General features: G+C 49.0%; 1 protein-coding gene across 4 annotated transcripts in view; it reads right to left on the minus strand.

Annotated features, from left to right (window-relative positions):
* Nucleotides 1–25,668, minus strand: part of LOC146190124 (uncharacterized) — a 68,669-nt gene that overhangs the window by 2,649 nt on the left and 40,352 nt on the right. The window contains exons 1-2 of one of the 4 annotated variants that reach the window (XM_084604851.1): nt 16,504–16,733; nt 1,228–1,790 (exon numbers count right to left, since the gene is read on the minus strand). In XM_084604851.1, the coding sequence (XP_084460977.1) occupies nt 1,228–1,785 (558 nt within the window). In that variant the 5' untranslated portion in view covers nt 1,786–1,790; nt 16,504–16,733. Of the gene's footprint in view, nt 1–1,227; nt 1,791–2,244; nt 2,266–11,671; nt 11,960–16,503; nt 16,734–25,668 lie in introns of those variants that run through there. The other 3 variants (XM_084604850.1, XM_084604852.1, XM_084604849.1) reach the window with 3 other exon arrangements.

The raw sequence follows: 25,668 nt of genomic DNA on the forward strand, positions 1-25,668 counted from the left end.
GTGTTGTGCAATGTACGCCTGAATCGGACGCCCGGCGCGGTCAGCTTCGTATAAGCATGAATCGCCTGGTGTAGTCAAGATCTGTCGTGACCGTACATCACCCACCCCCTTGTCGAACACAACCAGCATTTCATTGAAGGCATCAAAGTTCACCGGCATTCTATAGTTTGTTTACAGGAAAGGAAAGGCACAGTATTTATCACTCGAATTATGAAGTGTGTTTCAGGATCCGGGGCGTGGTGCAGTTGGTAAAGCACTAGGCTAGGGATCCGAGGGATGGAGGTTCGATTCCCGGTGGAGACAAGGTTTATTAATTTATTTTTAACTCTCGCTCTCGAAAGCATGACACCTCTGCAGACAACCGTCTGTCGACAACGATGAAGCATTAAAGGCTTTCGCCTTAAAACAATGGTGCAAGCTGCTTTAACACACTCTCCATAAGGAAAGCATATTTCACATCAAAAGATCACATGGACAGCGAAGGACATAAATTAAAACCATTAGATACAGGTAATGCTAGCCTTGCAAAGAGTAACTGTGATTGCTCAGACCATTCGCTGCATTCATGGAGCAACCTCGCAAACCTCGTTAATTCTGTTGGCACCCCTTCACTGATTAATGATGTACAGATTTCAATGTATGTTGGTGGCATTTACAGCTGTGCATGGGTTTAATATAGCTTTGAGAGATGAAAAGTGACACAAGACTAAAAGTAACGGTCATGCACAATAGTCTTGTGTAGAGCCATAAGCCACTCTAAAATGACATCAACAAACATGACAGAACACTGATTTTTACATCCTGTGCAAATAAGCGAGTTCTGTATTTCTTCAATTTTCGATACCACGATGCACTTGGATCTTTTCTTTTTGGATTAAGCATACTGTTGTTCTAGAGTCTGGGTTGGCCTCATGTGCAGTCTTGCAGTACTCCAGCGAATGTGTCCACTATGTACTATAGTTTGGTTTACGGGGTTTTAACATACAAAAGAGACTCGCACTATGAGAGACGACGTGGTGGAGGACTCTGGAAATTTCGACCACCTGTGGCTCTTTAACGTGCACTGATATCACCCAGCACGCGGGCGCCTAACTTTTCGCCTCCATCGAAATGCGGCCGCCGCTACCGTGATTCGATCCCGTATCCTTGCGGGCACAGCAGCCGAGCGCCCTAACCGCTGCACTAGGGGATTATGTAGCACCAACTACCAAGCGCAGGTCGGCTCACCTTCCACCGGTGGACGTCTTCGAAGTCATCGTTGCAGACGGCGCAGAAGACATTGGCGTACGTGATGTTGCTGCGCGGCGACGTCACCGGTGCCATGCCATTGGGGTCGGTGACGCGCCGGTCAGCACCGTCCTCGCACTTTTGCCGCACCTCATTGGGGCCGCTCCAGCCGGCCTTGCAGGCTCGCCGGACCCACGTCGCCTGCATGTCACTCCGGACTCGCACGCACTCCCACTCAACGGACGGCCCGACACCGCCGGATGTCATCGCCAACAGTGCCGGGGCGTCGCGGCAGCAGTCGCCGAACTTGACGCACGCGTCATCGCATCGGCACACGTTGGCCCGGTGGAACGGGTTGTCGCTGTACTGTGCCGTCATCGGCGAGGAGTCGTTGTCGCCGGCAGCGGTCAGGGATGCGCAGGTGTCGTTGCAGCGCACCAAGCTCGCTTCGGGCGGCGTGTCCCCTTGGGCTCGGCAAGGGTGGTCGCCCAGAAGGGCGAGCAGGGGAATCAGCACGGCCAGTATGGAGCCGGCGGTCCCGCCTGCCAGACTCCCCATGGTTCCTGCAACGCGCAACGAAAACGTTCCGTTGAGTGACATCGTTTGAAAACGGGCGGGGAGTAACGCGTCTGGCAACTCTGTACATGGAAAGAAACGAGCGGTAAATTTTGAGAACTCTTTTTAGTGCTCAAACTTTCAAGCAATCACAGTCACGAGATAATATAGCGAGTTGGTGTTTTGAACATTGCAGTAGTGGTTACCTCGACAAGGAACCAAGAGGTGGCGATTCATTCACCGGTCTTGCAAAAATGGCGGTTTTGGTGAGTTATTTTTTTCACGGACTAAGCTGCATGAATGCTCGCAGTTAACAACGTTCTGCATCCTTTAGCGGGATGAATTCATTTAGAGCGGCATCCCGGACACGGAGGCAGACTTCAGCAGCATTTCGGCGGAAAAATTGTTTAAGGAATGCATTGTGCCAACATCGCCGCCAAGATCGAAGTCTTTGAAAGTTACCCAAACGGTGTAGATTGCGGTGAGCGCCAGCTTCGCAGCCGAAAAGCACACACGCATAACGACGTGTTGCTATCTGCGCCAGTGTGCAAACTGTGGACCGTGCAATAAACTTCGAGCGCTATTTTTATTACTATTTTAAATTAATGCGCTAGCACGCCATGGCCCTGCGAGTGTTGATAGCATCGGAGCAGCGTGCGCATGCGGGCACGGTCACGTTGCGGGCCAACAGCCGGGCTTTTCCCACGTGGAGGCGGGTGACCAACGAACCGCTCTCGGGTGGAAACGTGTGCGCGGTTTCCTGCTTTCGTGTGATTTTTACTGCGTTATTCCCCGACAGGAAAGGGAAGACGAAGGGGCGTATTATTTGTGGCCCGGTGAATCTCTGCACCATTTCTATCTGCAGTCCGTTTGATGCTGCATTTTTTCATGAGTGAGTAATGCCCCAAGGTCAGCCACCGGGGCTGTGGCTGTACGCATGATTCCGTTTGCCCGATATCGTGTTTTCCGACGTGTGGTGAGATCGCTTACTGGGGACACTATGTGTTTACGTGGTTTCCATCGCTATAGCTCAGTCGACATGACGTTCGACAGCAAAATACGACTTTGCGGATTCAAACTCTCCCCCGCGCGCGCACGCGCACACACACACACACACACACACACACACACATATATTATGGTGAGGCTACCCAAAAAAAAAATAATAATGTGCCTCTGCCCGTGACACACACATACATATACAGAAAGAAACAAAAATTAAGTCTGCGGCTTCCATAGTTCGTGTACACCCTCCCACTTTCTTAACTTGAACGCACGAGCGTCGACCGCCGAGTCGATAAGCGCTGAGACGGAACACTGCGGCGAAATGAGCGAGGATACACGCGTGCGCGCAATGAGCACTCCGGTGCAGCTGTCCTCTGCCAGACTGTTACGGGAACCAGATCCAACCCGACCTGCTTTTTTGTGCGTTATTGCATTTCCTTCTGTTTTCTGCATGCCTCTGGGAAAAGATTAGAAAAGGCCACGTACGTGATACCGCCTGCTTTCCTGTATGAGAGGAACGTGTGAATTGATAAGCAAAAAGAAACAAAATGCTGATACGCATGTAGTATAATCAGCGGGCGGATATCGCATTCCATCCAGCACTACCACCTGACCGCTTATTTAAAACTTGATTGAAGCGTTCAGAAAATATGATGACGATAACGGTGTTCAAAATAAGCAGGGGTGAGGTCCCAAAACAGCTTGGCAGAGGACAGCTGCACCGGAGTGCTCATTGCGCGCACGCGCGTATTCTCGCTCATTTCGCCGCTGTGTTCCGTCGTATGGCGCTTATCGACTCGACGGTGGACGCTCGTGCGTTCAGGTTAAAAAAAGTGGGAGGGTGTACATGCACTTTGCTATTGACTTAATCCCTTAATCTACCTCTTTTACCTCGCACGTGTTCGTTAGCAAACAACCGTACTCTGCCACACTACGTGGCCACTCAAAGCCAAGCTTTTAACCAAACCGAACGAACGTGCCTGAACGAGTGACACGTCTGACTAGGAATCGAAACGGTTTGATTCCCATTTCATTACTGGAGCTCTCTTCCGTGGTCTCTCGTGACGTCACACAACCCGTCGACGTACCAGCCAGTGCCCGGTCGTGTCATATGTGCCAAATATCACCTGCCCAACTTGATCCTGATACTCTGTTCATAACGTAGACACCGGGTTTTTCACTGAACAAAACTCTTAACGCCATTGTGTTCGAAAACAAAGAAGGGCCATTCTATGGAGCTTTTGAAAGTACAAATGAAAACGGCCCACGATCCAATTACTTGTCATCGGTTTCCAACTGGTTCCAACTGTGCTTTCAGGAGTTCCGACCGGCATTTTTTTTTTTCTATAAGCGGCCCAAGCGGCCTGATTGATGGTATATTAATGGGGCCAGATTGAAATAAAGTATCGCAAAGCAATTAGCACCCGGTAAATATATCGTCATTAGAGAATTTGTGAGTTTAAAAATCTGTATTTGATTTTCAGTGGCGTGATATCAATTAAACTGCGCACAAGCAACACCTTAAATCGGTGCCCAAATTCAAAGCTGTGTGATCGCTTGGCATTTAGGACCATATAAATTTTAGGCTGCTTATTGTTGAGCACTGAGTAAGCCTGCTGAAATGCATACCTAATGCAATTGTGCTTCACTATAATACGACAGGTAGTCTGACCTGCTCTGAAAAATAATTCCTATATATCGTTTCCGCAAGCGTATGAGGAATTGGTATTGCACGCGGAAGCACGAATGATAACTATGCCCCTTTTGTCTGTATATCGCACGTGATACACACCGGGCATTGCAGGATCCGTCAACGTGCTTTAAATTAATTTCAGCGCTCGTCGACAAAGCGCGCATTATACGCGAAGAAACGATCGAGGCGCAATGGCTTGCAAGCGCCTTGCCATCGCTCGTGTGTAACCGTATAACCCACTGACACGGTCCCCCGCTAAGCGGCCGTTAGCGTGTGGCCTCCTTCGTCTCGGGGCGTTCGTGATGCCCGATACACGCAGGGCCCCAGCGCCCGTAGCGGCTAGGCGTGGCCGCTGCCGCGATGAGTCGGCCGCCGTGGTTATAAACAGCGTCGGCCACAGATGGTAAGTTTCCCGCTCGCCAGGCGACGCCGCTGTCTGCGACATCTTAACGACATCCCCTCGCACCAGCACAGCTCGTTCCCCGAGGCCCTCGGGCAGCCGCGTTATGTAATGGGAGCCCGGTTTGACTTATTGCAGCGTGGATGTAAGATAGGTAACAAACGCCGAGAAATAGCGACCCGCTGCGAGCACGAATTAGGACATTAATTCTGTAGAGTGTGCATGAAGCAGTACGCACGAAGCGTGATGGGAAAGGGGAGCACATTTACTTACAAATTGTAACCAGCTAAGACCCGGGAAGTTGCGACGTCGGCGGGAACCTATGACGTCAACGCAAAAGCGTCGAACCATTGAGCCCGGGCAATTGTTCATTGCACATGTGGCACGGCCCGGGCGGCAGGTGCACGCGATTCACGGCGGGTGCCATCACTGTGGTGCCAAGTCTCAGCAGCCGCAGGAAGTAGAAGCGGGCTATACTGTACAGCACTGCAGATGGAACACAATTTTGATTGCGTACGCGCTTGCTGCAGCGATAATTAATGATATCGATGTCCGCCTAAACATGCCTTTTCAACGGACACAGGTACCATTATCGTATATCCCAAGTAAAGTGAGTAATATGTGAAACATTAGTCTTTCTTTCTTTTTCAGTCAGTCGCGGTGACTCCGTCCTAGGTGCGGCTTTCCTTTCTCACTGGGAAACGCATTGGGAAACGAGGCAGGAAGACGCGGGGACAAGCGCTTGTCTGCATCATTCCGTCTCGTGTTTTATAGACAACGGCTTCCAGACATCCTTGGCCAGAGTTTTAAGAGGATCGTACCCAACGGTTTTGAACGCGGGGCCTCACGCCATCTGAGGCAACGAGTCACGTGCGTGAGTACGGATGAGCACGCCACGGCGCCGTTTCTGTCGTGACCGATGGTGAGTGGACGTGCTCAAGCGACCGCAGCCGGGTGGCGTACTTGGTTAGCTCGCAACGTTGTGCCCTTCAGAGACCTCGCCGAGGACTCTGTTTAACCTTTCAGCGTCTGACATGTACATAATCCTGGTTTATTCCCGGCGCGCTTGACCAAAAAGCGACGATTATGAACGAGCGCACGGACGCCGCCTTCGGTAACTATGCGTAGTTCCAGGATCTACATCCAAGGACGCGAGGGAGCAAAGCCCAGCTAGCCCCTGCTTTGCTTGGTAGAGCATCCTCTGACTTAGGCAAGTGTGCCGCAGCTTCGGATGCCTAATCAGAATTTCACTGGGAAGCCCCAGCCAGTGGTCCACTTAATGGCCGACTAGCGAGTGGAAGGGAAAATGATAGGCGGTAACGTTGACGATTAATCGGTTTTCTACGCGCAACGACTGCACTGCCTGGGATCATTGGCATCGCGCAGCACGTGTGCGTATTTAAGGTTTAGCCTCCACAGAGATGCAACTGGGAATCCGGCCTGCGACTTCGCGTACAGCGCAACGCATATAGAGATGTAAAGTGTCAAAGAGCACTCCGCGACAGCCGGCATGGACGCCATTTCTCTTTACTCAACCGAACTATCAATACTTCATCGTCGTATCATTTATGCGGGTGCCTGTGGTATGTATATATAGTACCAGAATCGAGCCAAGAAAAAGTTGAATAGCCCACTAGCGCCATGTTACACGACTTTCGCTGTCAGCTGGTTTAGGAAGAGAACGCGTCAATGAATTCGCTATGCGATTCATTCAACGATTCAAAGTAGCGCACACGTACCGGACCACCATTCGCACTGTAATCCGTTCGCAGCGCCGTCTTCAGTGGAGCGGCGGAAAAGCTCGCAAAAGCACTGCAGCACGTATCGGTGTCAGCACGCACTTTACATAATACACACAGCGCTGTTGCAGACTGTTGGGAGGCACAAGAGTGCTCGGTGTACGCACAGGTCTACGTGACTGTTTCCACGTGGCAATACGAAGGTGGAGCCCATGTCAGGGAGTGCGCGTTTCACTTGATATTTGTTTTGTTGTTTTTTTTTCCCCTCCTAGCTGAGCGTCGTCAACGTCTGCTCATACGCGTGCTGGCTGAGCTAGGCTAACTCAGTGCCAGATTCAGAGAGACGGTAGTCCTAACCTCGTTCTATCTTTCCCCCTGATTTGGCCAAAGCTCCTCTAAACGTCGCCCCACTGCGTATTGGCCGTCGTGTTTGTCTTGGCAGCACAGCGAGCCGTAAACCGCACGTTTCTATCCATGCAGATTGGAACTAACACAAAGCAGAGCACGTCGAAAACGCCTGCCAAATCCACAGAGACTGATATTATTTCGTGAGCTTTCTTTTTCTAAAGGTTCTTCCGCGTTTCTTTTCTTTTTCTTGCGTTCAGTTCCTTTTCTTTTGTTGTTTTCATTGACCAATGATGAAGGTACCGCGCAGTTTGGCGCGGCTGGCTTATTTGGCGCCACAGCTATAGCCACGTAAGCGGAAGGCCACAATGCGTGGTAAGCGCGCTTTGCATACGCGCGGTGGTGGTTAGCGCCATTTTTCAGTTGTTTTTAGAGGTGATACCTGATGAAGAAAAAAATATATAAGCAGATGTGCAGAACTGTGGGCGATTTAGTACGCATTGATATTGCTCTGTAGCGTATGAAGAACGGAATGCAACATCTTGTCTCTGTGTCTGTTCCGTACTCGGAAACCCAACATTTTTTCCACACAACGACGCAGCCAATATTCCCGCCGCGATGGCTTCAAGACGCCCGTGTGTGGTAGAAATTCTCCAGAGCCGTAAACTATATGACATGCCTGCAACTTCGGGAGCAATCAACATTCTGCCAATAACAAAGGTGTATCAGTCTGCACACGCCCAAAGCACCTCCGCACCTTTCCTCTCAGTTGAAGGTGTTGTTCAAAACCTCCAAATCTTGTCATACATAAAAGGACGAAGATCTAAGCGTGGTAACCAGCAGCAGTGCTACTCAAGGCCGCATGAACTTCACCTAAACAAATGTTCACACCCCTAATTGGGTTTGCCGAGCTCAGCGTCGACAAACTCTGAAGAGCATCGCCCGGAAAATGCAACGAACTTGAAACACAACCTAAATCAACCTTGTCCTAAAACTTAGAACTTTATCATCCGTATGGCACCCAGCAGAAAAGAAAGCAACGTCGTCTAGAACGCGACTTCAATCACCTGTTGGTTCATCATGTCAGGTTCCTTTCCGGTGCCTTAGACTGCTCGGGTATTTATTTTTTTTTTTTTATTTTTACATCCACGCACTGTGCGTTCCGTACGCTCCTTCCCCGTCCTTCATTTTACCATTGCGCTTTGGGGCAAACCAAAGACGGGGACAGTTCATATTAACTGTTACGATTAATCTAGTGTGCAGCACTGTAGCGAGCACACACGCACACACACACACACACACGCACGCACGCACGCACGCACGCACACACACACACACACACACACACACACACACACACACACACACACACACACACACACACACACACACACACACACACACACACACGCACACACTGCTGCGCCTCGAAATGGAACGCGAAAGACTCGCTGTTCAAATGTAGAAGAAGCGGCTGATTGCGGCTGCGGCCTTTCAAGCCTTGGAATTCGCACTCAGGAAGGCGATAAGGATACAAGAGAGTGAATGCTCACTCCTGGGTATTTAGCCGGCGTCCTACAATGTGCGACGCCTCTTCTTTGGCTGCGCAGCATTTCATGCTTGGCACCGCGTTTCTCGAGCCGTTTCTTTTAGCAGCAAACAGTGGAGGCTTGCGCCTAACCGGATCGAAATTCGAGTAGCTCGAAAGGTTGCCAAAGAATAAGTGGGGCCGAGGGTGTTGAACCACGGTCGCCGGGCTTCCTGGGAAAACAAAGCTTGTACGGACAGTGGAGAAGGGAAACGCAGAGCGCGATAAACGTTGGCCTCCCGCCTTCGTCAACAAGTGTTCAGAGCTAATACCGCTTCCAAGAAACCACAACAGCAACCTCAACAGTGTAAACGGAGCACAGGTGTTTCGGGGAACGTGCTTTATTACTCGGTTTATGTATTGCTCATTTTTACAGAACAAACTATTCAATGGGGCAATTGTGCAAGAACAGCACCTTGTGCTTGTTGGATTCCAAGTATTAAGTGAATACGAATGGGCGCTCTCTGCATCTTCTCTGGCGTCAGCATCGAATTCTCGCGCAGTTACCTTCAAAAGGCGTAGTAACCGCATCGCTGGTGAATGCGTACAGCGCGTACAGGCTGTAGCAACATGGGAACATCCGATTTTCATGCAACCGTAAACTCCTCATGAGTGACAAGTACCGCTTATTACTATATCTACCAATGCAGCAATAGCTTTTCATCCTCTTTTCCTTCAGCAGTGAAAATTCTGGGATGCACACTTCGTCGTTGCCACTAAAGGAAGAATGAGAAAGAAGACGCATGTCGACTGGCTTCGGCAGAACCACGTGCTTTGCGCGGACAGAGGAGAGTTGGAAGAGATGCGAGGGAAAAGATTGAAAGCAGGGACGCGCGTCGCAACAGCCACCGAAGCGGCCAGGATGACGACGGCTAACTATTCAACACCCTTGTGTCAAAATGGTTCCGCCACAATCGGCGAAAGCCCCTCGATTCCAGCCCCGAAAGGTCATGAAACGCCACACCCCATTCTAGCCGAGCTGCGTCGCTGATGATGACGGTGGTAATTATACTGCTCTGAATGAAAAGCTATGAGATTACCCTGAAATATGCAACTCAGGTCTGAAGTAACCGCCACACACAATTCCTCCGTGACAGAAAATAGTCCGCTGTTAAAGCTTTTCTGGTTAGCTATATTAGAAGATTTAGTTTACCGTGATCCGCCACCGTGACCCTCAACCGCGCGTGGCTGGTTGGCCTTGACGCGGCAGGTCTATGTGCCGACATCGAATATGTGACGCCATCTACCGGCGTCAAGTATACCTGGGCATGCGCAGTGAAACGCGCGGTGGCGGATCGCGGTGAACTAAAACTCTCTATTCAAAGGACCACTGTGTTACGTAAACGTAAACACTGCGCATGCTGAAATGCGCGGATCGTGATAGGTTCGACGCTTCTTGTATGGGGACAGGAAAATTACATCGTCTTCTTTTATTCGCGTGCGTCCATGGGACTTTCTCTTGGAGAACTTGCACAGGCGGGCTCTTTCAAGTTCACGGTACACGCAGGCAAACAGCGAAATATTTTAATATAGCAGAGTGAAGGCACAACGGTGGCGAAGAACGGATAATCAACTCGCTGTAATTTGTAGGTCTCCCGGTCCTCTGTTACTTTTCCTACCTCAGCTGGTCGAGGTAAGAAGCGAGATATCACAGCGTCTCTAGCATGCCCTGTCCTTATTTTTCTTCACTGCCTTTCTGTAGTTCCCAGAATTCCCCCTCCCTCTTGCGCGGGCCTGTCCCGGATGCCAAACTACCGCCTGCATCGTGCATTCAGCGCTGTCTCTACTTTTAGCCATTTTCTTCGTCCTCCTTTGTGCCAGATTGTTGCTGGTGCATACCTGTGCCGAGTGGACTGCACTGTCTTCCCTTAGCTGCTCACCGAAAATAAGACAGAGTTCGTTACTCCTGTAGAGCCAGATAAACGTGTACGGGGGGCAGAATAAAAGGGGCTCAAGGTATGGGCGCCCCTCGTCAGGTAAGGGCGAACGTAAGGATCCTTTCCTGCCCCTCGTATTTCTTTTTTCTTCGTCTTGAATCTGGGCTGGGTGGATTTTCCCAGCAGAGAAGAGGAATCCAGGTCAAATTGGGGGGAGGGGGGGGGGGGGGGTCGCGTATGCCACAAGGAGAGGGCGGAGAAGATGGACTCTCGCTTTTGGTGACGCGCAGAAGTGGCACTGTTGGTACCGCTCCCTCGTGGCCTGTTCCGATGGGAGATGCCCCTGGAGAAGTTTCGCATGACCGATGACGAGGCCCGAAAGGCAGGGTCGCAAGTTCGACGTTCGGGGCTATAGCTAAGGGGGGACCACCGGCAGCGCTGGGAAGCCTACAAGGTTGTAGTGCACCATCGCCAAAATAATAACACGATTATCTATTCTTCAACGAGAGCGCCCTGTTATTTGAGCGGCGTCGCTACAGAACAGGAAGTTTCGGTTGTGTTGGGGTCTTATAAATATTGTAGTTTAATTGTAAGACCTCATTCCAGAAGTGCATTGGCTTGTAGGCATTATACCATAATTTCATACAGCTCGAGAAGCTACAAAAGCCCCTCACAGCAGCCCTCATGCTGAGTGTGACAGGTGATTAACCACTGATTAGCCTCGAAGTATGTGAAGCTTCGTCGACTCCGTTAGCTGCAGGGCGTTTTCCGTGGCTTCTTCTTTTTTTTTTTTTTCGTATTCATAAATTAGCAATGTAAAAGGTGTATTCAGTCTCGTGAACGACACATTGTCAGCTTTGTGGAGCGAATTTGTCTCGTTTCAGGAGTCAACCGGTTGCTTATTTCACAGTACCGCTGTGGCCTATGGTGGCCTTTGAATCCGCAATTAGTCAAGCCTGTATGTAATTGGGTTTCCGCTCGTTTTCCGATGTCTCAATACATAGGCACGCGCATTTATTTATGTATTTATTGCACATTCGACACTAGACATTGCGTTTGCCCATCAAGCAGAGTGCAATTATAGCGGTCACGCGGTTTCAACTAGTTCCGGTCACAAGAGCATCGTTTACTCCGCGTAACGTATTAGCATATCAGGCAGCAACCGCAGAAATATAGCAAGGCGTTGCTCGAGTGCGACAGTAAGTATACATTCGCTGTGGGCAATAAGCTCTCGATGCTTACCTCTTACATCGGTGTCGATCCTATGAGGTCCCGATATACGGAGAAGAGCGCGCAGTCAAACTTCCTCGGCGGCGCGCACCAGTACGACAGGCAGCGCTGGTCGCACTGACCGTCATAGGCGCTGTGCGAGATCAGATATGTACGCGGCATACAAATCAATACATGCAGAGACAGACGCACGCACGCACAACGGACTTCGTGAGCGCGCGGAAGCAATTATGGTCGCACCGCAATCACGCCCTCTCCCCTTCCTGCGCCATTGTCTCAGAAAACTTCCGCCTCGGCACGTCGGCCAGTCGCTGCAGCACGGCCCATAGCGCATATATGTATTCCTTCAGGAACATGGCCTCGCCCATTCTCTCTACCTTTCCTCCTCTCCACGTGACCGTCGACCAATCGCAGAACTGATGGTCTCCCGCCGCTAGCGTATGATTGAGTTGTCCGAGGCTGTGACGTACGCGGCCGTAAGAACGTGCAGGCAACATTCGTAAGAAGCGTGCGCTTCCTGTGCGCGCGCCTTGTTGGCCACGTGGCCCGAAAGCCCGTTTATCAGTGGTAACGAGCGAGCGTCGCCATATCAGAAAATAAACGTTTTTCACTCACTGCATGTGTCCCGCAGCTGTTTAAAGAACGAGCTTTCTTTTTTTTTTCTTTTTTTGATATGTTGGAGGAGTTTGTCTCCAGAATTTTGTGGGCAAGATTGCATCGAAGTGACAGGAGATGGGAGAAAAACGAATGCTTGTACCCGACAGAGGACGAAAAAATGTCGCCAGGTAGTGCATGTAGAGTCATTAGTTAATTAATTAGGGCTAATTAGGTCAATTAGACGCCGAAACACCCAGATATGGTAATAGCGCTGTGCACGTCAGAATAGTGACGTAGTTATGTCGACGTCGGATGTTACGTCAGTGTGTGACGTCATGAAACCGGAAATGGATGTGCTTACGCATTCCTCTAATGCTGGTGACCGCAGTGATCTCAAACTTTTTTTTATTTCCATAGTGCTTAATACCTAACAAACTTCGCTACTACGAATCAAACAATTGAAACACAAAACAGCGGCGTATGCATGTAAGAGGGGGCCTTATTTGTCTTGCTCACGAAGAAAAGAGTGGATAGTGTGCTCCTTCACAAACACTCACTCCCACGCACAATTTCACTTAATAGAGCTACAGCCCCACTGAACCTGACTGACTATCCATTAAAACTGAAACTATACTGAGCTAGTGAAACTCGTAATGGCACCAAGATGTTGCTTCGATGAGGCGGCGTAGCAGCTGACGATTGCACCCGCGACAGCCAACGAACGGATGCTCGTAAAACCGCAGTTCCTTCTAAAAAAGGAAACATTGCGCGGAGAATACATCTGTGAATGAAACCGGCTAGCAGGCGGAGGCGAGGCGGCTACGAAGGTCACAAAAACCGCGCCGTTTCGTAATACGGGGGTCACGCTAGTCTCACGAGCGCCAACATTGCCTAGGCTCGGCGCTACCAAGACGGCGTTGTTTGGAGAGCTCACAAACGGCTGTCGTCAAAAAGCGCGTGATTAGGTTTACGCCATTTGTTCTATAGCGTGCTAAAATAAAAGCTCATCCTGATTGGTCGAAGACAGCCTGCGCGCGAACCAGTCGCAGTGAGGACGGGCACACTACAACAGAACGGCTGCTCATGGGCGTCATCAGCATTTTGTCTGGAAAGTGTGTGTGTGTGTGTGTGGGGGGGGGGGGGGGGGGGGGGGGCTGAGAAGTGTACAAAGATTTATCGTATTACTTTTTGTATCGCATTGTATAGCGCTATAGCCTTTATATTTTAAGAAAGGAACAAATTTTCTCTTTTCCTCCGAGCCATACCGGTCGCGCCGAGCCGATTAAGCCGGAGTCAGCGGCAATGTCTTGAAACTCAAGTCTGTCAGCAAGCCCGATAAAAAAAAAAAATAATAATAATAAAAGAAATAAATGAAAGTAATGTCAATCAGTGTGTTCCAATTGTTCAGATGTACAGCTTTCCAAAGACAACTACTCCATTCTATGCAAATCATCGCGGGTGGCGCTGGTGTATTACGGGCACCCCCAGGGCCGGGGCCCGCCCCCCGTTTTTAGCGGCGCCAGGAATACGAATGCGAAGAACAATTGTTCGGGAGCCGCTGATTAGGTATGCTGGTCCATGCGGCTCGAGTGTGAAAGCGCTAAAGGCAAAAGGCGCCACTTATCTTTCCGTGGGCTGGAGGGGAGGGTCACGTCGATATGTAGCTGGCTTTCCGTTGTAAATGAACAACGTGAGAAAATGCCAAACCGAATGAAGAGAATACATCGTCCAAAGAATAGAGTGGGACGGGGCGTGGTATCTGCGAGCAGCCACGGGCAACATTGTTTAGCACCTCTTCTGGACTGTAGAGCTGGTTTGCAAAAACTACGCCGTACCGTCGGCGCCGCATGAAACCCTATGAAATGCAGAAAGAGCAAAAAAGAAGGAACTTCTAGGCTGCACGCAACGGAAGGTTGCACACGCCGGACAACGAACTTTGGTCAGGTGAATTTCAACGAGAAATGCGCTAATTAACGTTCAGCACGTGTCGTTCTTTACGTCTGGAGAGCCCCCTTCCCCCAACCTCACTTTTGGGCACAGAGGGCAGCATTGACTTGAAGCAACCCAAACAAGGCTGCATTGAAAAGCATATTTTACTCTGTTCATCAGCGTGGCATCCATCCGCAAGAGTGAGTCCACGACAGGATGGAACGAATTTTCCTTCAACTGCGTGAGGTTTCCGAGAAAGGAATACAACCCATCTGTGGCTGCCTGGTATGGCTGGGGCGAAGGTATGACATGAGTAAGAGACAGGTGGTCTTGCAATGCGAGGTAAGATAACCCCCTCAACTTGTCCATCTTATTACCGGGCCATACCTTCTTTTAGCAATCCTCACCAGTGAACCCCTGGCCAATAAACCGCGACCACAAGCACAAGCATGGATACCGTCCCCATTCGAGTCCAAACAAAACCTTCTGCGAAAGCATTACCGATTGTTCCAAAACGCTGCTGCTTGTACGAGAAAGCTTTAGTGAAAATTAAGTGAGAAGAAAGAAAGGCGAAAAAGCAGAGAAAAGGGACGAAAGTGAACCCTCACTCCATAATTTTGAAGGTCGTTGGCATTCAAGTCTCCGTGAAACTGTTTGGACATTGGCTTAACGCCTCTCTTCTTTCCGACTCTGGAAAGGTTCAGCGAGTGTTTAGAAGAATGGCGGCTAGATGGATGATTCTTGCACACCTGCCTACCCTTTAGCCTGCCCTCCCGGGAGAGAAGGGGGTTCAGAAGACGAGGAGAGGACAAGGATTCAGGGGAATCGCCGCGGCCTTTCTTCAGGGGGGGGGGGGGGGGGGGGGGGGGGACTCTCCACGTGAACGGAACACGACGCAGCATACCAGTACGTCGCGACGAAAAAGTGGGGAGCGTGGCAGGACAACTAACTCGGCTGGGGGACAGGAAGACCTTAGAGCAAAAATAAAATGCGCCGTGCTAACAAAAGCGCAGTTCCGTGCTGTGTCCAAGGGCCTGCCTTGTCGTTGGACATGGCTATGGACGCTTACTTCGTTGCGCTGTCAAAGCTACGCGCGGGAAAGCCGTCGAACCCGGGGTCCCACCGGTCGACCTTGGGACTCGTGTCGGCCCGCCCGCAAGCATGGCTTCCCAGACGGGCTCACGTACACCATAAGAAGATACAATAAACTGAAGACAAAAATGTCCAAATCGCAATAACGTTACCACTCCGTAAGTTTCACGTCAAATCAGCTGTAGTGGCCATAAGCTTTATGAAATTAACACATACCTCGTTGAACACAAGTACGCGCGAGATCGAATCCTGGTCCCGGCGGCATGACTTCGAAAGAGGCGAATTCATAAGCAGCCGCGTGCTATGCTATATTAACGCACATTAACGAATGACGAGTGGTGCAAATTAATCAGCGCCTACGTGTAAATTCGGCCGTTGTAAATCTCCCACGCCTCGCTACACATCATAAAAATATAAAGGCAAGAAAATACGTCAAGACCGTAACTACTATACATAAGCAGCGTGATCAAATGTGTAAGCTGTTTCCGCCGGCAGCCTGACAGATGCTTATCATTCCCTATGCATCAAAGATGACACACGCCAGCAGCATCCGCGATGAACAGAAATTCTTTTAGTAGATTTATTTTTGTCAATGCCGTGCCGTTATGCATGTTTTCTGTTCTGCAGTGAAAAAGAAAACAAAAATAGACTAGTCCGAAAATTTACCTTAAGACTTGGTTCATATGAGATAAGATGTTACCATGTCCTTAAATCTTGCACACGTTGCAATCTGAAATGTAACAGTTTGCAGCGCTCAATTACAGCCCCAGAAAAGTAACTGAATAATTACAGACCAATCATCGATCACCATTGCATTATTTTTCTTCGAATTGCACTGCCATAACAAAACATAGCTCAGACTGCAGTTAACTAGAACGGCTTGATTGAAATTTTTTGGCACGTTGTTAGTTTTCAATTGGGGTCACTTTTCAAAGCTGTCTCGTTGATTTTGCAATTTTTCCTCGTGGAGACATCAACCGCTACACCGAACATCTCGATGTAACGCCAAGCCTTTCCAGCCGCTCGCAGTTGTGCAATTATTCCATCAATGTGCAATTATTCCGTTAGCTAACCTATGAGTTTTGGACCAAATCTCAGATCAATATTTCGACATATGAACCATGTAGGGACTTCGCAGCTAGTAGTAAAATAAACAAAATATTCTATATGACACATAGTACCAAATGAAGACGGTTGCAAAGCCCTACGATTTGGCAGTCACTTACTTTCGAAGTACTTGTGGAAGAATGATTCGGGTCGTTTGCACTGAACTGCAGTATTCAACACGTCGCAGTCCACACACAGCAGACAATACGCCAACACGAGCCGAGTAGCAGACGACGCACGCACACAAAAAAGGAGGGAATCCAAACGCCTCTCACACGCTCTCACGCTCTACTGAAGCCCCAAACAATTTGTTCTCCTTCGCCTCCATTTTCTTTCTTTCCACCTACCTTTCCTCTGAAATAGACAAAGATGAAAGAATAAGAAGGGGGAGTCCAGTTTCGGTGCAAAAATTAAAAAAAAAAATGTATAGAGACAGAGAGAGAAACTGAAAAGCAGAGCCGGGGGAAAACGAAAGTCACGACAGGCCGCACTGACCAAGACAGCACATGACACCACTCTCTTGAAACAGCTAGTGGAGGAGTTTCCAACCCGCGAATGGCGTTGCAATTGGAAATGAATTTCCCCCTTACATAAACCCTCGCCAGAAATGTTCCTCTCTGTATCTCTAGAATATTCTCAAAGCTAGATGGCGAGACAGTGCGAACCCTGTACGAGACATGAGCAAAAATATCAAGAACAAAAAGATGAGCCGACGAAGCGCCGATTAGAGTTCAAAACAGACACAAAACAAAGCACATCGCGCGCCCTCCGAGGAAGAAACCTCGTGACCCAAATCTCGCCCGGCGCAGACATCCGCTTTGAGAAGCGATTATGCCACACACGGCCGCTGCTCGCACACACATACTCTCGTACAAGCTATGCTGCCATCCAACCGGTGGTACTATATTCAGGGGGCCCCCCGTTCGGGCGGCCGAATTATGAGCTTGCAACGGTCGGAGAGGCGGCGGCGCGAAAATGGCCGCCTTTTGTTTCTTTATGCGACACACAGAGGCCGCTTCTTGGCTCATCGATGAAGGGAAGCGCAACGGGAGTGAATGGCCGCTCGTTGCTCGTTCGTTGAGCTTCATCGCGTCGGGTAGGTTGCGGTAGTGAGGCCCCGTAGAGGGTAGCGAGAGGGAGAGGGAGAGGAGGCGGCTGTAGGATGCTCCACAACCAAGAAAGAAATAAAATAATCAAAATTGCCTCGTGAGGCGCCTTCTCACCTCATCCTGCTTAGTTCGACGAGCAAGAAAAAAAAAATATAATAACGGGCGCGCGCGAGACTCGTGGTGCTGTGTGGTATGCGTGGCTTTGATAAACGAATAGACGACCGAGCCGTCTAAGTATTTCCGAGAAGCCGGTCGTTTTAATTGAGGCTTCCTCTCCGTTCTCGGGTCGACAACTGTTGCTACCCCCCTTTGCGGTTGATCTTGCTGCTTACTCTCGACATGGACGCCTTGAGCTGCTTGCATCACTTCCTCGATTAAACGATCCCCGACCGCAGGCGGATCGGAAGTGGCCTGACTGCATCCGCAGCTACTCGGAGGAGGAGGCACTGTACACACGCGATCTGGGTTAATGCGGACACGAAGCACGTTTAATGAAGCAAGTTGCAGCCGAAACACCGACCTTCCGGCCGCCGTTCTTGCGTGTGGAGCTCGGGCTTTTCGGAGTTGGTACGAATGTTGAACGCGAATGTAGGTTGTGGCTGCAACCTTTGAGTTCGGCCTCCGTTCATGCCCAAACAGGCACGGCTTTCGTAAACGGCTCGACTCGGCATTTTGTTCACAGCACCGTGGTCCCTAGTGCCGCTTAGGCGGACCCTTCGTAGACTTTTGACAGACATGGTGCCAATTTTGCCCAAGACAGTGGTTCATTTCTTTGTCATTTTTATTTTTATTAACTTTTTAGCATGTGACGCGACACTATCACAAAGGTTTCCCTTCAACAAGTCGAATGAGCGTGTTTTGGTGACCTACGCGTGGCATCCCGCTCGGGGACAAGTGTCAGGAGTTCGATCCCTTACCGTTTTTCTTCAAATTATGATGCAGTTCCCTAACATTATTGTACATTGTCATTTGAGACTTATTGCTACTGGTTTCGCGTTTTAAGCGCTGGAGCTGAGTATATCTCTCCCACTTCGAAGTGGACGCCTGAGCCGCGCCATGGAGGACGAGAGGAAATTGAAAGTGGAAGAAAGTGAAGAAAGAGAAGCCGTAGTCCAGAATAACTTCAACATCTTTAACGTGCGCTGAAATTGCACAGCACACGTCTTCTCTCAATCGAAATGCGGCCACCGCGGTCGGGTTCGAACCCGGATGCTCCGACCAGTAGCCGATATGAGCACCTGTCCTCAGCTGCCTCAGCGGCTGCTGAGAGATGCGAATACACGTTAAAGATCCCCAAGTGGCGAAAATAATTCTGGCACCCTCCACTACAGCACCTCTTTCTTCTTCCATTGCCGCTTTCATCCCTTCATGAACGGGACATATATAGCTTGTCACTTATCATCGCCTGCACAATAAATGGATTTGTTGCTCTTCATTTTTTTTTTTTTTTTTCATCGCGGCTGCTATCTCGCATGTGCGTACGGCGCTGTTTGCATGTGGCAGTACACCGAGAAAAAAACTCAGTTGCGTTTTCAGCGTCGTTTCGTGTACTTCTTGTGAACGCGTTTTCTTTTTCTGCTGTTCTTTCCCGTTACCATGCACCAACTGGCCCAACAAGCTATGCTTCTTCGATCCTCCCTCCCTCCAATTACGGCGGACTTCAGGTGTACACGGAGAAGTGTGGCATTTACTGAGCCGTTTTTTCTTCCTATAAACCAGTTTACAATTCATTATTAAGTGGTTGCTAAGAAGAAACAAGTTTGATTATCAAAGTTCATTTTGCATAGATAGCGAAAGAGAGATATCGATTCGTTTCGCTATTGCACGCAATAAATGATTTCGATAATCGGACTTGTATTTTCTTCGTTCCTGTACCTCGGTCATCTCCTCCAGCGGGCCCTAACCCCACCCCTTACGTCGTGCCGCGGTTGTAGTGCTCCATGAAGTGGTCCGAAGTGATTTTGCAAGTGAACTTTGAAAATTAGGATAGAATACCCGCAAGTCGCTGTTTATAACCCGCCGGGAAATATCGCCCTGCCCGACGCTACAGCGTGTCCGCGAGCTGGTGGAATTTACCGAGCGGCTTCGCTAACGGCCTCACCTGTCAGCCTATAGATCAGCCCTTGAAGCGCGGCTGTGTTTTCCCAAGGCTTTCTCGAAGCGTGCGCGCGCCTTGTCCTACATGCGTGCCTAGGAAGCGCGTGTGACAACTTGCATCCTCCGTCGAATTCAGTGTGGCTGCGAAGCAGACACGCCCACTCGGGGTAACACTGCGCTTCGTCGCCGAGACAAGGTCGCGTACCACTGCGGTGTGATTTTTCTGCGCTAACCCACGTCTCAAAACACCGTATTCGGATTCGATCCCGGCCACGGCGGCGGCGTCTCCATGGGGGCGGAACGGGCGGCGCGCTACATCGAGGCACCCTAGGAAGGCGCCCGTGTACGTTGAAGATCCCCAGTGCTCGATATTATTCCGCAGCCCTCCACTGTCTCTCAAGCCTGGTCGCTTTGGGAAGCCCCATAAACAAGCCACCTGGAAGTGTTCACTTGGCGGTTATGATCATGGTGTTGTTGTTGTGCCCTCAAATAATGGCACATAATACCCACGAGGGGGATTGGCCTCACGTGAAACCAGTAGTAAGGGAGATATATGCTGTGAGATATGAGAATAAAAAAGAACTTATACATATAAATATGCAATACGATACAAAAAGACCCTACTGATCAGAAAACAAAAAAAGGAAATTTTTCAACTCAATAAGAATCTGAAGAGGAAAAGCAGCGGGATCGGCACACCTAGCAGGGAAACCGACCAGAGTCGTTAACAAATTTGTGCACCACTGAGCGAACTGTCCTTCTGCTGAGGCGAGTACCCCCGAGTAGCGCCAATCGAAAGTTAATTTGGAACAGTCAAGAATATAGATAAATTTTTGCAAGGAATTTGAAGGAAGAGTTTTCGGAGGGAGGCAAACTGCGACAGGTTGGGAAAAAATGCTCTAACGCCTCAGGTTCATTGCAGTATGGACACAAGGCTGAAGGAGAACAACCCCATCTATGAAGATAAAAGTTAAGGGGAGTAATCCTACACCTGAAATTTGTCACAGACCTCGCACTGACGGAAAAGGCACTGTCCAGGATTCTATTTATACTTAAAATGCCGGAAGTCGTCAAAAGATAAAAAGGCCGAATTTGAAGATTTCATTCAAATAAATTGTTCGAATCGCGCCGCCACCCATGCATAAAGAGAAGTGTGGAATTATTGGCAGGATAGGGACATTCAAAGAAGCGGAAGCAAGAAATTCCGTGGGTTCATTAATTGAAATTCCACAATGACCAGGAACAAACACAAATCTAATTTCTCGGATATGAGACGGCGCGAGGTCACAAAACTGGCGACGCAAAGAAGATGCAGTTGAAGAAGTCAAGGCAGTAAAAACTGAAAGAGCGTCCATCACTACAATAACGTTGCAGTGATCTAAACAAACTCTCCAGTTGGATACAACAATAGCTAAAAATACCGCAATAAATATCGGGGAATAATTGGGAAGGCGGAGTGAAAAAGCCCAATCAAGTTGAGAAGAAAAACTCCCTCGCGCTGTGCAGCATCAGTGGCCATTACAACATATAAATGGAAATGTTGCAGCTGATCATTCAAAATGGAAGCCAAGGCAGACACTGGTAAAGAATTGGCATGATTGGGATAAATGTCATCATGGGCCAAATTAACTTGAGGTGTGCGAGGTAGGCGGACGTCATGTTTTTCTTAGGAAACCGGCAAAAACGAAGGCGTCAATCGTAGCGTGTTACTGGTTCTAAATAGAAGAGAGGCACCTTTTCCCACATGTTTATTATAAAGTTAAACATTTATACTGCGAATTTTATGGTAAAATTAGCATTTGGGCCATACAGCGCTTGACCTGGTTCGCGCTTCCATAAATTTTCCGTGAGAAATATTTATTACACATGCCAACTCACCATCCACACTCAACCATGGTCTCCGACTTATATCTCGCGCACAATATCCAGACCCCGCGTTTAGCTACAAAAGTACACTGGAAGCGGAGCTCCTATTGTGCCCTGTTCCACCGACCGTGACCTCACGTGCCGGGAAAAGAAGAAATGCCGCCTATGCGTCACTGGACGGATATGCACACGCCACCGCTTCTCACGCCACCCCGCATATTCGTGAGAAAATAAAGAATAGCGACACAGGAATGCGAAGAACGTTTTCTAGCGCGCAGGCCGCATTTGTGTGGACATTTCTTGCCAGAGCCTTGTACGCCGGTTACAAAGGAATTCGGGGTTTACGTTTCAATTAACATCTTTTTTGTTGGGGCGGCCTCCCTTGGCTCGTATACGGCAGGTAGGAAAAAGAAAAAAGAGCGGCGAAGACTTCCCTTCCCTTTTGATATGTGCACGATATAAATACTAAATAAGGCTATGAGCATATGGAGTGTTTAAGAGAGAAAAAAAAAGGAAAAGTCAGAGTAACTGTATTCCTGAGAGTGAGGCGAGCCCTGAGGGTGGCGATGAAGGGAGGTATAAGGGTTAGAGAGAGGATTGGGGGGTGATAAAAAAGTGCGTGTGTACAGTCGAGTTTAGTGTAACCTACAACGCACCAACGAAAGCAACGCAGTTTACAGCGAGCCGAATCAGCCGAATGTGTAATGGCATACTCTACAGCAAGTCACGCCGTTTCCGTTGGGAGACATGTACAGGGTCGTCCACTCTTAGTGGGAACATGCACGCGAGCAGATGGTCGCTCTCTTCAAAGCGCCATTTTGACCCACCCGACCGCACATAGAAGCCAAGTAGTCGGCCATAATGAGACACCCACTGAACCATTTTGCTTCCGTGTGCGATTGCGTCGAACGCGATGTTGCTTTGAAGAGAGCGGCCACTTGCTAGCGCGTTCGCATTAAGAGCGGACGACCCTGTAGATAATGTACATAACTATAACAGCGACGACTTTGCACGTTACAAATCCTACTAAACGCATGGCTTGTATGTACTCCACTCATGAGCTTGAATGAAGGACGGTGGGTCCAGCTCGAAGCCTCGATATCTATCTATATAGGCGGATAGGAAATGAGTAGCTGCGAAGATGTATACGAGTTTTAAACAGGATCTAGTTGCTTACAAGGATACAGAGATGCCGGCAAGATGGGTTTTCGTACCTGTTGAAACAGCGCAAAGGACAGAGGCAAGTTGAACTTGTGTCGAAATCTAAGGCCACTGGAGGATCTATAGGAATGATAGCAAGGACCGGAACTAAAGGGCGACAGGGTCCTGGTTTAGTGCGGGTGCATGCAGCTAGTTTGTTTACGTTCTGTTTGTGTCCTTGCTTGTTCCATTATAATTTTAGCTCGTACATTTTGTCAGCTATGCGCGCAAGTACGTCAGACGCACCGAAAACGGATACCGAACGTCATTCGTTTGAGGCTAAACGCTTATTATGGTAGCCGTCATGTTGACGGTGGCCATGACCTCCAGAAAAAGCAATAAGATTGTGATGGGGGCGGTCTTTAGGCTCTACCCGCACGCGCATTATACCTGTACATACCGGACTGGGGACCTCTTTCCTTCTGTCGTAATTGGTGCGTGTCCTTATCGAATGCGCTGTATATAGCAACAGCACAAGCTTTGAATGGACAGGGCGAGTACGTATGCGACTTGTGTGGTCAAGCGAAAAGACGTCGCTAAAAACGAGTTTCCTCATTTTCGCTTTATTTTCTTAAACCTTCTTGTCGCGCCCTGTTGCAGACGATGTCAGCCGTGCTGCGGCCCATAGACACGAGCGCAGACCTCTTCTTTCTGTCCCTTGTGTTCTTTTTATTTTGGATCTGTCGTCTACTGAATGGTTTTTTTTTTTTTTTTTTTTTTTTTTTGCAGACAGCGCATATATTGACAGGCATGTCCAGACGTTCGCTAGTGGGGCGCAGATAAAATGCAAACGAGATTAGGAGGGCGAAGTCCTTCGCTCTGCGATGGAACAGCGCGGCGAAGAATAAGGTTGCCTGCCCGCTCACAGCGCTACCTGCAGGTCGGTCGTGGTTTTTTTTTTTTTTTTGTTAGCAGATTTACTTCGTCGCTTCTGGGACGGTAGTATATTCGCGATGCCGGACTTTCCTGGCGTAGTGTGACGTCATCATTCAATGTGAAGACGTCTTTCGACTCAAAAATAGCCGACCATACGTTCCATCGACGACGCCTACGTCTGCGTGGATAAGCGGTTGTTTAAAAGCTCTGCTAGTACAACCAGCCTTAAAAAATTCAGTCATCTCGGGCGAAGGGCTTTTTTGTTATTTCGGAGGCCTATTACGGCGCGCTTTCCAATCAGCAAATAGCGGAAATTATAAAAGCACTTGTTTCAAATGTCACCGCGAATGCTAAGGTCAACAAGAACAAACACGAAAACCGCCACGGTGATCGGTTTAGGGTCGGTGCCGAACGTTATGTGCTCAGCTAAGTCGCATTTAGCTAGGCCTGATTTTCATCTCCTTGGCATCCACTCTGAAGCTCTAATTATAGCACGCTGTACCTACCAAAATCTACCTGCCAGTCGCCAGTGCTTTCGTACAAAATATCAGGCTCATGTTCACTCCGATACTTTTTCCTACCGAACCAACTTTTACGTCTGCTTCCTTCAGCTCATCTCTTTTTTCTTTTTATTTTCTTTTTTACCTGTTGGCACGAGGTGTATGAGATGTCTCGCAACCGCTTTCTATTCGTTTCGTCGCAAATTTTGTGCATTTCGTCTGCTACCGCGCGACGGACCGGTGGGTTTTCGTCTGCCCCGTGGCCCCGTTTGGTGTGCGACGTGCTGTCTGCTATCTAGCCCGCGAATCTGTACCACGCGTCACACGCATGGGATGTTTTTATTCTGGCTGTTTGTGTTCGTTATTCCTTTATTTTTTAAATACGTATATGTTTTCTTCTTCTCGCTCCTTATCGTATCTTTTTTTTTTTTTTTTTTTTTGGGGGGGGGGGGAAAGCAGGAGTGAGATTCCACCGCTTTAATTAAACACCGCACCCCTGGAGGCTGTGCGGACGTTCTCGGAGCGCACGTCAGAAGCGTCGTCTGCGGCATGCTCGCGGTTTCTTTAAGGCTGGCCGGCTGAAAAACGGCTACCTGGTCTGCGCAGTCGTAAAAGCTGACGCGTGCTGTGTAGTCGTCGTAAGCAAGAGGGCAGCGGTGTGTTTATCGCTGGTGCGTGTACCAACACGTTCGCGCAGAGGTCGAATGGTGTTTTTTTTATTTGTTGTTTTTTGTTGTCGCCGTTGAACAGGTGACGCGTTCCGCGTGCCACACACACACACAGCACCGCCGGCGCCTGACAGAAGAATTACCAAGGTCGTGCGCTCATGGCGAGCAAGGCTGTTTTTCTCTGTTAGTTTTATTCAATATGACAATGCAACAAAGGCAATACGATGTTGTTCGTACCATTCATACATTTCGGTTTTTCATGACACAACTATATCTTCGTATGTAGTTTTCACAACATCAAATATGCTAATGGCGATGTACCAGATCATGTTCGATTGAAACCACTGACTGTGCGGATCTGTGAACAGTGCATCAGGAACTATACGATTTCTGGCAAACTCTGGGAAGTAGTTTTTGAACGCTTTTTTTTTTTTTTTGCATATTTTACAACTGTACCATAACAACCAGTATATTCGGAGACCCTCCATCGGCAATGTAGTAGTGTTTTGCTATTTGCTTTTATAAACACGTCCGAATGGCTCCCTATGCATGTTGCCTTAATTACTCGTTGCAGAGCGGTGTCGCCGTGGTGGTGTAGCGGTTAGAGTACTCGACTGCTGTGCTCAAGGATGCGGGATCAAAACGTCTACTGTCAGTGAACGTTAAAGAACTCCGGGTGGTCGAAATTTCCGATGTTCTCCACTACGGCGTCTCTCATAGCCTGAGTCGCTTTAAAACCAAACTATCGTTGTGGTGCGAAGAAAAAAAAAACTTCAAAAGCAACATTCTGCGACGCATCGCAGAGTTAGACCATTGGCATGACAGTAGGGCCATTTTTCTTTTAACCTACACCAGCTACAATTAGTGCAGCAAAACAGCACTAGAGACATTAAGTTTTGTTACACTGGACTAAATGATTTGGGCTGAAAAAATGGCATGTCTTACAATACCCCACTGTTAATTCAGGC

The sequence above is a fragment of the Amblyomma maculatum genome, chromosome 5 (assembly GCF_055883805.1).
Source record: "Amblyomma maculatum isolate TAMU_Amacu chromosome 5, ASM5588380v1, whole genome shotgun sequence".
NCBI classification, from domain to species: domain Eukaryota; kingdom Metazoa; phylum Arthropoda; class Arachnida; order Ixodida; family Ixodidae; genus Amblyomma; species Amblyomma maculatum.